At 63.0% G+C, this 13,452-nt stretch overlaps 2 protein-coding genes across 2 annotated transcripts; both read right to left on the bottom strand.

Annotated features, from left to right (window-relative positions):
- Nucleotides 1-619: 619 nt before the first annotated feature.
- TFAP4 (transcription factor AP-4) lies at nt 620-8,612 on the bottom strand. Its single transcript, XM_054391212.1, has 7 exons — nt 8,524-8,612; nt 4,125-4,290; nt 3,520-3,618; nt 2,906-3,076; nt 2,519-2,656; nt 913-1,071; nt 620-814 (listed from the first exon to the last, which is right to left on the bottom strand). Exons 1-7 carry the CDS (start codon nt 8,610-8,612, stop codon nt 620-622), a joined length of 1,017 nt encoding a protein of 338 aa, XP_054247187.1.
- Nucleotides 8,613-11,060: 2,448 nt separating this feature from the next.
- On the bottom strand, nt 11,061-13,053 carry LOC128974624 (translation initiation factor IF-2-like). The gene is made up of 4 exons (XM_054391295.1): nt 12,832-13,053; nt 12,124-12,601; nt 11,719-11,804; nt 11,061-11,438 (listed from the first exon to the last, which is right to left on the bottom strand). The coding sequence occupies exons 1-4, from the start codon at nt 13,051-13,053 to the stop codon at nt 11,061-11,063; spliced, it is 1,164 nt and encodes a 387-aa protein (XP_054247270.1).
- Between the last annotated feature and the right edge of the window lie 399 nt (nt 13,054-13,452).

Below are 13,452 nucleotides of genomic sequence, written 5' to 3'. Positions count from 1 at the left end.
TGGAAATGCCAGGGGGGTGGCATGTGCCAAGCCTCCTGCCTGTGCTCCAGTGGCATAATCCCAGGATTCGGACTCTGCAAAGGGTTTTTCCCTGCCCCACAAAAGGTTGTGGGAGCTGTGGTGGAGCTGGTTGTACCCCAAAGGTGGGGATCCCTGTCCCACCTTTGCTGTTATGTCACTTGGTGTCTTCCCCCTGCTTAAAACCCAACACAATTAAAACAAAACAACAAAACAACACAAAAGAATAGGAAAAGACAAATGAAGATCCCAACTGAAGGCCCTGTCCCAAGGGGCTGCCATTGGGAGCATGGGGGCTGCTGCTGGCCTGGCAGGACTCCCCGTGGGCTAGTGGGGGGTGCTGATAAAATGAGATGGGGGCTGTGACCCCCCCAACCCCTAACACTCCCTCACCACCATTCTGCTGCACCCCAGGCTCCCCCTTGAGAGCTGAAGGGTGACCTTTGCCTGCTTCTAGCGCTCTGCTTTACAGTATTGGAGAAAGGTCATAAAAGAGACCCAAATCGCCTTGTATTTTGTAAAAATTTCAGCATATTCTCTGACATTTCCCTCCCCTCCCCCCCCCGCCCTGCTCCCCTCCCCAGCTGCTGGCTGGGGGGTGTCAGGGCAGCTCCCCATCCCCTGAGGGCTCTTCTTTGCTCTGGTCCATGGAGTCACTGTCGTTGCCCTCGGTGTCGGAGGCGGTGTCGGAGGCGGAGGGCTCGGGGCAGGCACGCGCCGGCGTCACAATGACAGCACGTCTCTGCTCCTCTTCCTGCAGCTGCTTCTCCTGCGTCCCCTCGATGTGCTGGATCGCCTGCCGAGGGCAGCCACCGCCCGTCAGGACACTGTGCCCCCCACTCTGATCCTCCCAAAGCCTCCCTCTGCCACCAGCCTCTCCAGTCTCCCCCTTACCTGAACAATGGTGTCCAGATTTTGCCGGGACGTGGAGACTGTGTTGATGACTGAGGACGGGCCCATGGTGACCACGGTGACGTGATGGGAGGGAGGCGGCGCTGGAACGATCACGGTGGGGTGGTGGGTGGGTGCTGGGGGAGCATGTGATGGCAGGAGCTGGGGAAGATAAATGTACCCTGGTGAGCAGGAACCTGGACACAGTGGCAATGGGCAGAGGATCATGCTTTTCTGCAGGGCCCAGACTCCTTTGAGCTCAGAGTCCAGCTGCTCTGGCTCACCCATCCCAGATGGTCACCAGAGGACACCAGCTGAAAGCTGCTGTCGCCTTAGCTTTGGCACAGCGGAACATGAAGGGTTCCCACATCCCACAAAGACAAAGGTTTGGGCTTTGAAAGTGGCAGAGGCGAGTGCCAGCCCTCCCAGTGCCCTGACCTGCGGGGCTGGGAAGGTGCCACACCCCTAAGAGATTCCTGAGAAAACAGCGGATGGGAAGAGCTGCCCAAGCAAGAGGCTGTGGAGAGTTCACCTAAAAATAGTCTGAACTTCCCTGGGAGGTGGCCGGCAGGGACGCTGCGGGGACGCAGCCCTGCAGAAGCCAAAGGAGGCAGGAAGCTGTTTTTTCTCCCTTCCTTGGAAGCTCCCCAGGCCAGCATAGCCCTGGGCTGCGCTAGGGGGTGGCAGCAAGCAAGGACAGGGTGTGGGCACCATGCTCCTCCTCACTGCACCAGGCTGGAGTAAGGCTCCCCAACACTGATGCCAAACACGACTGTGCCAGGGAAAAAGGCTGAAGGCTCCTGTCAACGCAGTCCTGCCACATCTACCCATCAGTGCCATGTGCCAGCTCACCTGCTCCTCTTTCCCAGACTGACAGGTGGCAGAGAGCAATTTGAGAGCCCCCAAAACTCAGTGGACGTCATCCAGTCAGAGATGAAGCCCAAAAGATGGGGTTAGCCTCCACCTGCTCCACATGGGGAGCATTAGCTGCTGACAGTGGTGTGGTGACTGCTGGCATCACCCACATATGGCACAGATGCCTGTCCATCACCCAAGGACAAGTGAATGTGTCCAGTGGGAGCAAGAACAGACCACAGCTCACCCCAAAGCAGGGACTGTGCTCCACTCATACCCGGTGTGGAGAGCCCAGCAGGAAGGGACACTGTGGAGAGGGGGCAAGTTGGATGTGGCCATATCCAGCACCTCCTGGCATAGCCTTGGGAGTGAGGGGCTTGCTGGTGCCAAGCTGAATCCCTGTCTGCCAGAAAATAACCTTCCCCATACAGAGATTTTGGCACCAGGGAACAGAGCCATTTAGAAGTCACCATAGTATGATCCAAGCCATGACCCCACCCAAAACATAGCGTGCCTGCAAATGCAGCCCCCCTGAGTGCTGAGGGAGGCTGGATGCCAATCCTTTCCCAATTCCCCAAGGGTGATAGCTTAGCCAGGACATTGCTGTCCACCCAGGCAGCCCGTGGGAGGTGCCAAACACACCACCAAGCCACCCTGACCCCTTATTTCACTGCTTGAGGGGTGGGAGGCTACTGGGGAGTCCCCATGGATAGGTCATGGCCAGGATGAGCTGGGACAGCACTGGCACACTCACCTGGGTTCGGATCTGCTGCTCACGCTCTAGCTTCTCCTGGTGCAGCAACCTCACTTGCTCCTGCTGCTGCTGGAGCTGCACTTGCTGGGCGATCACCTTCAGCTTCTCGGGGTACATGTGGGCCTCCAAAGAGCGAACCTGCCGGGCAAGAAAGCCCTGACGTCAATAGGGAGCCCAGCTGGCTCCTGGAATGGCCCCACTGACCCCGTGGGGTGGACACAGTGGAGTCAAAGGGTCCATGGCCAGGCATGAGGGTGGAGGTGGGCAGAGCAGACGGCTGGTGCCTCCTCAGTGCTGGTGTCCCCGGGGATCCCCACTAGAGGGCGAGCCTGCCCCGTGCATGGCCAGCGCCGAGCGGCGGCAGGACCCGGCCCGCGGGGGCCTCACCTGCTCCTCCAGCATCATGCGGACCGAGCGCTCCTTGTCCAGCTGCTGCCGGAGCTCAATCATCTCCCGCCGCAAGTCCTCGGCCTTCTCATCCTCCCAGATGTCTGGCGAGCCGATCCCCTCGTCCTTGTCCTCTGCTCGTCGCCGTTTCGGGGAGGAGCCGCTGAACTCCTGCCACCAGGAGGTCACATCAGGGAACAAGGATCGGATCTGATGATCTCCCCACCATCTGGATCACGTCTGGGTGATGCCACCCCCTCGACCACCCCCCAACACAGCTCCCTGCAGGGAAGGGGCTCCCCAGGGATGCAGGCAGCACAGGATGTCAACACCTGGGGACAGATGAACTCCTGTGTCCCACATGTGACCACCCTTCTGCTTCTCACCCTGCCAAGCCCTGTGCAAACTCACTTCTCACACCGTAACACCTGGGACAGTTCAGCCCAGAGCCAGAGCTGCTGCCAGGCCACACCCTGATGCCCCAAATGGATAATATGAACCCTGCCTTGTCAGGAGGGTACGAAACATCTCCACCCCAAGGAGATCTCCAGCCCGACCGCAAGGGACAGCAATGACAAGCCCTCCCCAGCCAGCCAGCACTGTCCCAGCACTACCTGGATGAAGCGCTTGAGCTGGGTGTTCTGCTGCAGTAGCCGAGTCTTCTCCTGCTCCAGGGAGAAGATGTACTCAGCTGTCTGCTGGAGGATGGCCGCCTGTGGGAGAGCCAGGATGGGCACACTGAGGCAGAAGAGATCCCCACATTCCCCCAAGCCCTACTCCTGCCAGCTCCCTGCTCAGGAGGCAGCAGTACCATTCCTCGCCCCGCCCTGGTGTCCCCATCCAGGACCTGCTTCTCCAGCAGGTCTTCCCCAGAATTTCCACCATGGTGAACCCCCAATCCACCCATCTTGGGAACCCAACTTGGCTGCCAAGCACCATCTCCTCAACCCACTCCTCTCCACAGCAGGGCCACGTCATCAGCCAGGCACATATGCCAGCTGCTCTCAGGCTGCTGGGTGCTATCCCAGGGCACCAGGTTTGTGACGCACACCCACTCCCACCAGGAAGCCTCCACAGTAGAGACCTCCATCACCGAACTAACACATGCAAACACTCCTGATTACTCACGGCCCTCTTCTGCCCAATGAGCAACGCTGAAAACCACATGCAGGCCTACCATCTGCACCCTGCATCACCATGGCCCTGGTGACCTGCTCACCTTGCTGAGTTTCTCCCCGTCCGTGTGTGGGATGAGGGTTTTCAGAGACTGGAAGCCAGCATTGATGCTCTGCATCCGCCGTCTCTCGTTGCTGTTGGCAATTTCCCTCCGTATCCGCCGCTCCTGGTCCCGCTGAGTCTCGGGAGTCAATGGGATGTTGGCCAAGCTGTGGGAGAGGCACAGGGTTAGGAAGGAGAGGTCTGCACCCCTGCCACCAGCTCACCCCCAACGTGTCCCCACCCTTGGTTTGCAATCACTATGCCACCGGGATGGGAAGCACAAGAGGGGACGGCGGCTGCAGCACCGGCGAGCACAGAAGTGGGTGGGTTTCTCCAACCCTGGATCCAAGGCTCCAGAGGATGCAGTGACCAAACGGTGGCCCCCACAGCAGCCCCCATTTCTGTCGAGCTTGAACATGGGCTGCCCGATGCCAGCACCAAGCTGGAGCAAGAAGAGCAGAGGGGACAGCAGGGCTCAGCAGGGACCCCCAGGCAGACAAGGGAGGCTGCAGGCCGGCCGACTGTGTCCCCACGGGGCCAGCCAGCGTGTGTGGCCCCGGGAAGGCAGCTCCCTCCCTCCTGCCCTGCTGATGGCTTCCAGATGACAGCTCCCAGCAGAGAAGCCCCCGTCCCACCCCAAGCCACAGCTCCTGCCTTGCTTCCTGCCACCGCCTCCTTGCCCCCCGCACCCTCACCCCACAGATGGGCTGGGAAATGCCTCCCAGAGCTGACAACACAAGTGGGGGTGGCAGTGGGGAGCGCTCAACAGCCAAGGCAAACTCCTCGGGTCCAGGACACCAGCCCCATAAGCAAAGCTCACCACTGTGGGGGTCCAGCTTCTTCCCCCACCCTCAACTTCTTCCCCAGATGGCCCAGAGTGACCAAATCTCAGCAAGAGTTTTGGGACCATGGGGCTGGTGAGCCCACAGTGCAGTGACCAGCACTGGGAATCAATAAGCCAAGTACCAGAACACCAAACCAAAGGCACTGCCAAACCACCGGCCGTTTCATCTCCCCGCTGCTGCCAGCAGTGGCTCTTGCTGGGATGCAAGTGAGCACCCAGCACCCAGAGGCTGCCAGCCAGGCCACCAGCAGTGCCAGAGACACAGTGAGGCACTGAAGACTAAACACAAGGGCTGGGCTGCGGTGTGAGGCGAGATAAGACAGGCTGCAGCCTTCTGCCCAGGTGCCCAGCGGATCTGGGATGGGGAGGTGGGACCATCCCACCCTGCACTGTGCCAGTGCCAAGCAGGAAAGCAAAGCCTGGCATCCTGCTTTCCCAGAGAAGCCATAAGGATCCAAGAAGATTTGGGGGCTCAGGGGTCTAAGTGGCAAACCAAGCCCTGCTCACGTCCCATGCAGTGCTTGGAGCCTCCCAAGACACCCATCACCTGTTGTGACCCAATGCACCCAATCTCCAGGGGATGGGAAAGGATCCCAGATGATCCTAGAGGGATGGGGAAGGATCCTGGCTCATCCCAAGGAGACGCAGAAGGATCCCAGATCACCCTATGGCTATGTAGAAATATCCCAGTGCATCCCAAGGAAAGGATCCCAGCTCATCTTAGAGGGATAGGGAAGAATCCCAGCTCATCCCAAAGGGATGAAGAAGGATGCCAACACATCTCTAGGGGGCAGGGAAATAGCTCACCCCAAGGGAATGGGGAATGATCCCAGCACCTCCCTGGGGAACGTGGAAGGATCCCAGATCAGCCCAGGGGAAGGATCGTAGTTCATCCCCAGGGGATGCAGAAGGATCCCAGCTGGTCCTAGAGCTATGTAGAAGGATCCAGGGAGATGAGGAAGGATCCCAGCTCAGCCCACAGGGACAGACAACATTTGTCTCCAGCTGCTAAAGCAGTGTCCCAGTGCAGGCTGGTGCTGGGCGCCGAGTGCCCACTGCACTGGATCTCTCCTGTGCAGCTCCCAGCTGGTGTCCTGGGGCATACAGAGCTGGCATGGCTGCCCTGGGGGAAAGTATGGAGCTGGGATGGGTGCCTCGCGATCTGCCCTAACTCACAGAGAGCACCATCTGCCCTGTGGACCAAGAACTGCCTCCTGTGGGGTGGTGCCACAGGGCTCCTACTCCTATCTGGCAGTGTCCATCACTCCCCTCCCTGCTCCTGCCAACCCTCCCCCCCAAACTTGTCCCCAAAACACGCCAAACCCCAGGAGGTCTTGGGGATAGGCAAGGTCTCTCCCCGGTCTCCCAAATGTGAAAGCTGGTGGGACTGGGGAGATGGCCAGAGCACTGCTCCAGGATGCTAGACCACCACTGGTAGGCATATAAGGGGAAGGGGATGGAGAGGCCCAGGACCAGGCAGCAAGGAAGTGGTTTCTTAAATACCAGGGAAAGAGGAAGAGGCTGCTTCCTTGCTGGCAGACCTCCTGCAACCTGCCCCAGTTGCTTTTCCTGGGAAGACCCAAGAAGTGACAGTAAAATATGGAAAGGGGGGGAAAAAACCAGATTTAGATGCTGGCCTAGTACCCAAGGCTGCCAACAACGGAGCAGAACAGAGGCAAGGGCAGCAGGTGGCACTCACCAGAGCCCTGCTGCAGGGAAGAAACCCCTGGAGTGTTGGTGCCATAGGATTTGGGTTTGGCAAGCAGAATTTGGTCCTTCCTGTCTCAGTGGTGCATCAGCTCCAGGCATGGCCCAATGGGCACCTCACAGTCTTCAACGGAAACAAATCCACAGGGGTATCGGAGCCAGCCTGGGGAGGAGGCTGGGGGCTTGGCAGGCCCATAGCAGATGCCTTACTCTGCCCATGACTCATGCTGCAGTTCGCACTGGTGGGCAGTGGCAGCACAGCCATACAGGCAGACGGCCCTTGCTACCCAAGCTTGCAGGTAGCATGTCCCCAAGTTCCTTGAAGTCATAGGGAGTGTGTCCCCAAGTTCACAAGAAGAGCATCCCCCACACCTGCACACAAGGGATCCCCCCCACAAGCTTGCATGAAAGGCATCCCTGAGCTCACTAAGCTTGCAGGCAGACTGTCTCAGAGCTTGCAGGCTGGGTTCACAGGCAAGAGTGTCCCTGAGCACCCCAAGCTCACAGACAAGGGCATCCCTGAGTTCACAGACAGGCTGTCCTGCAGGCCAGATGTCCCCAGCTCTGGGAGCTTGCAGGCAGTGTGACGCCCAGCACTCTCAACTCAAAGGAAGAGTGATCCCCAGCACTCCAAGCTCACAGGCAGAGTGTCTCTGAGCTGAAGCATCCTGGAGCTCAGGGTGATGGAAAGGCAGCGAGGTTCCGCCAGAGCTCTGCCCCACACCAGGGGCAGCTGTGGGGCTGCACAGCTCCCTAGACATGGGCAAGGCATCCACATGCCCCTGCCCTAGGTGCTGGCTTTCCACCCAGACCACAGGCCTACATCCACCTGCAGTGACTAACACGGGGGACCCCGGTGATGCCATCCCACTGCCCTAGATCCCTGCCCCACCACCGCACCCCCCGCCCAGGAAGCTCAGCTGTGGGCAAGCCCCAAACACCATCGGGTCGAAGCCCCCACTCCAGGTGATCCAGTGGAGCAGAGCCGAAGGTATCCGATGCGGCAGGAGGGGCATGAGGCCGTGGACTGCCCCACACGTGAGGTGGGGCCTGGCTGCCGGGGGCTGCCCCACGGCGGAGGTGGGCCCCGAGGGGCTGCGGCTGCCCCACGGGGGCTCCAGGGCCCGGGACCACCCCGCAGGGCCCCAGGCGCGGCACGGTCCGGAGACCGAGGCCCGCCCCGCTGTCGGGGGCTCCCCGTGCCGCTTCCCCAGGCCCGCAGCGCCGACAACCGCTCCGCGTGGTCCCGGGGGGCCCCCCACGCGTGTTGGGGCCCGCCCGCCCGCCCGCCAGGCCCCAAGCGGCAGCGCAGCAGCCCCGGGGCCCCAGCGACAGCCGCGGCCGGAGTGGAGGATGGGGGGGGGTAACCCCCCACAGCGATCGTTCGGTGCTGCCCTCTCCGCAGCGTCCCCGGGCTTTGTGCCGCCGCCTTCCCGCACTACATGTCCCGGCAGCCCCGGCCGCGACCCGCCTCCTCCGGGAGGGCTGCAGAGTCACGGCCAGGCCCAGCAGTAAACACACACCCCCCCCTCACACACCCCGCCGGACCCCCCTCACCCCTTTAAACCCCCCCACCCCCAAACACCCCTCACACCCGCCGGAGCCTGGAGGGGCAGCGGTGAGGGCCACTCCCGTCCCGTCTCGTCCCGCCCCGGCCCCGGCTGCCCGCCCGGCCCCATGTGCGCGGCCGAGACCACGTGCGGGCGGCGGGGCTGCGGCGGCCGCGCTGCGCTTCCCCCCCGTTCACCCCCTATCAATGCACCCCCCAAAAAACACCCCCAAACCCGCGGGGCTCGGTGCTTCCCGCGCCGAGGCGGGCTCCCCGCCGCCCGCCCCGCCGTGTCCCCACCTGCAGAGCCCGCCGATGACCTCCTTCTCGGATTTCCTGAAGTGCTGCAGCGACTGCACCTTCTGCGCCGGCACCATGAAGTACTCCATGCCGGGGTGGGGGGGAGGCCCGGCTCCGGCCCTGGCTCCGGCTCCGGCTCCGGCCCCTGCCCCGGCTCCGGCTCCAGCGGCCTGTGCCTGCGGCTCAAGGCGGGAAACAGCTGGTGCGAGCGCGGCTCCCGCCCGCCGCCTCCCCCCGCCCGCCCGCCCGCCCCGGCGGCGCCGCCCCCGCCAGCCACCGGCCGGTAAACAAAGGGCGGCGGGGAGCGGGAGAGGAGCGAGACCGACCCGCCCTGCGGGGCCACGGCGACGGGGCTGGGGCTTGGGGGGTCCTGTCCCGTCCCACCCTGACCTGTCCTGTCCCCATCCCGTCCTGTTCCCATCCCACCCTGCCCTAGGTCCTACCCTATCCCATCACATCCTATCTTGCCCTATCGCATCCTGACCTGTCTTGTCCCGATGCCTTCCTATCCCATCCAACCCTGTCCCCATCCAATCCTGTCTTACTTGTCCTGACCTATTCTGTCCCCATCCTGCCCTATCCCATCCTGTCCTATCCTATGCCATCCTGTCCCATCCTACCCTGACCTGTCTTGTCCCCATCCCATCATGGCCTGTTCCCATCCTACTTCATCCCATCCTACCTCATCCCATCCTACCCTATCCCATCTTATCCTATCAATTCTGATCTGTCACTATCCTTATCCCATCCTATGCTATCCTGTCCTGACCTGGCTTCTCCCCATCCCACCTCATCCCATTTTGCCATATACCATCTTGCCATGACCCATCCTACCCTATCCAAACCTATCCTATCCTGTGCCACCCTACCATGTCCCCATCCCATCCTATCCTGACCTGTCCCATCCCCATCCCATCCTACCTCATCCCTTCCTGCCCTAGCCTCACCCTACGGTATCCCATCCTATCCTGTCTTGTCCAAATCCTGTCCTCATCCTATCCGCCCCTGTCCCTGATCCTATCCTATCCTATCCTATCCCATCCTATCCTGACCTGTCTTGTCCCCACATCCCCCACATCCCATCCTGCCCCCATCCCATCTGGCCATTCCTATCTTTCCTTATCCTATTCCACCCTGGGCTTATCTGTCTTTTCCCCATCCCATTCTGCCCTAGCCTTATCCTATCCTAATCTAACCTGTCCCTATCCCATCCTGTGCTGATCTGTCTCTATCCCATCCCACCTCATCCCGTCCTGCCTTAGCCTATTCTAGCCTACTCCATCCTACCCTGCTCTGACCTGTCTCATCCCTATCCCATCCCTTCCAGCCCTGTTCACATCTGATCCTATTCTATCCTAGCCCATCCTATCCTGACCTGTTTTCTCCCCATCTCATCCTACATCATCCCACCACATCTTGCCCTAACCCTGCCCCACTCTACCCTATTGTATCCCATTCCATCCTGACCTGTCTTGTCTTCATCACATCTTAGCCCATCATATTCTGTCTCATCCTATCCTGACCCATATGGTTCCAATTCCATCCTGTCCAGACTCCTCTGATCCTGTCCCATTCTGGCCCCTTCCCACGGGTCTGGGGGCTGATGGGGGGCTCTGGGGGCTGAGAGGAGGCCTTGGAGGCTGGTAGAGGGGCTGGCAGAGGCCACAGGGCTCACAGCAGCCTCGAGGTTCAGGGAGCTGGCTGCATGACTCTGGGGACTGGCAGGGGATAACAGGGCAGGAGCCATGCAGGATCTGAGGGACAACCACCTCCAAGCCCAGCCTCCCCTCTCCCCCCCCAGCATTGTCTGCTTGGAGCCAGGGCCAGCTGGGCACACCACAGCAGGGATACAACAAACCACCAAGGGTATGTAGGGGTCCTGGTGCTGGCCTGTCACCCTGGGTGGGCAGGACTTGGTCACACCACAGTGTGTGTGGTGACATGTCCTGCCCTCCCTCCTGTCCTGAGCCCCCAGCCCAACCCGCTGGCAGCTGACCAGACAGGTTCTGCATGTCCCCAGCCTGTCCCCAGTCCAGTGGCCCCTGCCCATCTCTCCACAGAGGGCCTCGCTTGCTGGGGGGGGTTGCTGCATGGTGTCACCCCATGACATGCCCCCCTAGTCAGCCCCAGCTGGCCAAGCAGCTGGCAGGATCCCCAAACCCGTGCCTGCCTGTGGCAGGGCACAGGAGTATCCCTGGAGTGTAGATGGGGGGTGTGCCCCACATGTTGTGGGCATTGGGATGGGGACAGCAAGGTGATGTTTGAAGGGAAGCCAGGCTGGGGACACCGAGACAGCCTGCCATTGCCATATGTCACCATCCCCACTGAGGCCACCATCGAAGACCCCCCCCAGCCGCAGATCAGCCTGTTTCCATTTTGGGGAACGAAGCAGAGATATTTGGGTTCACTCCCCTTCCATTTGGGGGAAAAAAACAAACCCAAAACCACAAAGAAGACAATGAAGGCTGAGAAGGTGGTGGCAGCACTATCCCTGAGGCGCTGCTGGGACACAAACCCCCCCCCCCCGAAAAAAAAAATCACGGATGGAGGGGTGGTGTCAGCCACCGCGTGGGCCAGCGCTGCTCCGCCTTCGTGTCCCCCCTCGTTGTGGCTGTTTGGGTCACAGCAACTGCACTCCATCCCCACACCAACCTCCTCTGCGGGTGGGGCGTGTCCCGGCCACCCGCGTGGGCCACTGTCCCCACAACCCTCGGCGGGCGCCGAGGAGGGAGTCCCATGTCTGTTCCCCCCCCCTGCCCCGGTGCGGGCTGCAGCATCCGGGCCGGCCCCGCCACATCCTGCCGCCGGAAGGAGCCGCGGCCCCGGGACAACCCCCCGCCTCCCCCCCCGGTGACGTCATGCGGAGGCCCCCGACAGGCGTGACGCCAGCCACGCGGTGTGACGTCACATCGCTCCTAACGGGAGGGGGGTCCCCCCCGGACACCCCATTGTGACACCACCACCCCGCGTCCCGGTGCATTGGGCAGGGGGCACCGCTCCAGTGGGTGTTCCCTCTCTGTTTCCGCCGCTCCCGGGGGTCCCCGCCCCGCCACGTCCCCGAGGGGGACACACACAGACCCTGCAGGGGGTGCATAGACACACCCGGCGGGGGACAAGGACACACCCGGGTGGGAGAAAAACGAACGCATAAGGGGGGGAGCGTCACGGACACATGGAGGAGCGACATGGACACACCGGGGGGTACATAAGGACGGGGGGATTAAAGGGACACACCGAGGGGTACATCGTGTGGGGGGGAAGATAGACACACTGCGGGGGGGCTGACGGAGACACGGACACACAGCGGGGGGGTTGTCTTGGGTCTGCCGCAGCGCCGAGGTGACCTTGCGCAGGGAGGGGGGGATGTCCCTGCGTGTCCCCCCCACCCCCCGGGGCGGGGCTCCCCCCTCCCCCCCAGTGCCCCCCAGTGCCCCCCGCGGCGGGGAGGGGCCGGCCCCGGCCCCCGCCCAGCTCCCGCCCGCAGCCGGGGCCGGGCCGGTCGGTGCGGGGCGGCCATAAATCACGGCGGGCAGAGCCCCCGCCCCGCCGCCGCCGCCGCCGCCCGGGGGACCGGGGAGGGAGGGGAGGGGAGGGGGGGGCCGAGCCCCGCCGCCAGCCCCTGCAGATGTGGCGGAGCGGCCCGGCGGCCCGGCTGCGGGGGGGCCCGCTCCGCCAAGCCCCGCTCCCCGCCCCGCTCGTCGCCCGCCGGCGCTGAACCCCCGCCGCAGGTACGATCGCGCACCGGGGACCGGCGCTTTGTCGCGCCGCCGCCGCGCCCGCGGGAGCTAGTGGGGAGGAACAGGGGGGCCAGGAAGAGAAAGAGGATGATGCTGCTGCCTCCACCGCGGACTCCCCCACCGGGAAGCCCCTTCCCCGCCCTGGCGGGGACCTCCGGGAACCCGCCCCGGGAGTGCGAGGGGGGAACTTGGCGCGGCACCTGCAGACCCCCACGCCGTGGGGAGCGGCGCGTGGGGGGGACCGGGACGCGGCCCCGCTGCAGCCTCAGGGCACCGGGGGCGGGTGGAGAGAATGGCGGGGGGGAACGGCGGGAGCGCGGAGCTCCGCGGGTGGCGGGGGCCTGCAGAGAGGAGACACCCCCCCCCCCCCAGTGCCCAGCGGGGGTCGGGAGGTTGCCGTCACCCGCTGCCCCCCCGCACCCGGGGCGGGTGTCCTGACCTTGGTCATGGGGCGGGGGCTGCGGCGGGGACGACCTCGGTGGATATGCCCGCTGCGGCCACCCCCGGGGAGTCTCCCACCGATGTCGAGGACGAGGGGGGTGGCAGGGCAGCCTCATCCAGGTGGTGACACCTTCGAGTCACTAGTCCCCCCCGGGTCCGTGTTACGGGGGGCTGGTTCTCCCCCGGTCTCACGGGACTGAGGTTTGGGATGGCTGAGCTGCGTCCCCGCGGGGGGGTTTGGGAGGCCCGGGTAGGGTAACCCCGTCCCCGGGGTGCCAGCAGCAGCAGGGGTCAAGGGCTGCTCCAAATTCTCCCCAATGTCCCCGGGCTCTGTTGCAGGGCTCGTCCACATAAATCCCCCTGCAAGTGGCACCTCCCGTTCCCCATGCCTTTGTGTCACCCTGCTGTGACCACAGCCCCCGCCCCGGGGTCTTCGTATCCCCCCAAAGGCTCTGATCCGCTGGGTGATTCGGGACCAGCCCTGCTCTTGTTTTCACATCATCTGGCCGTGTCCCCAGGCAGAGGTGGCAGGGTGTGTACTGCCCGTAGCACTGCTGTGGGGCTGCACCCTTGGGAGGGGGCAGGTCTCAGCCCCCCACTAGGGTCCACACAGCTGCCACGCACGCGAGAAGGGGAGACCATGGCACCAGCCTCAGCTCGAAGACCAGGGGACACCTTCAGGCACTGCCATTGGTCTGTGTGGCATGGGTTGGTGGGTGTTGGGGGCAAATGGTGACAAGCTAGAGTCACA

The sequence above is a fragment of the Indicator indicator genome, chromosome 22 (genome assembly GCF_027791375.1).
Source record: "Indicator indicator isolate 239-I01 chromosome 22, UM_Iind_1.1, whole genome shotgun sequence".
Lineage (NCBI taxonomy): Eukaryota > Metazoa > Chordata > Aves > Piciformes > Indicatoridae > Indicator > Indicator indicator.
Note: the sequence above shows the minus strand (reverse complement) of the source record. Positions and strands in the feature narration are given on the sequence as shown.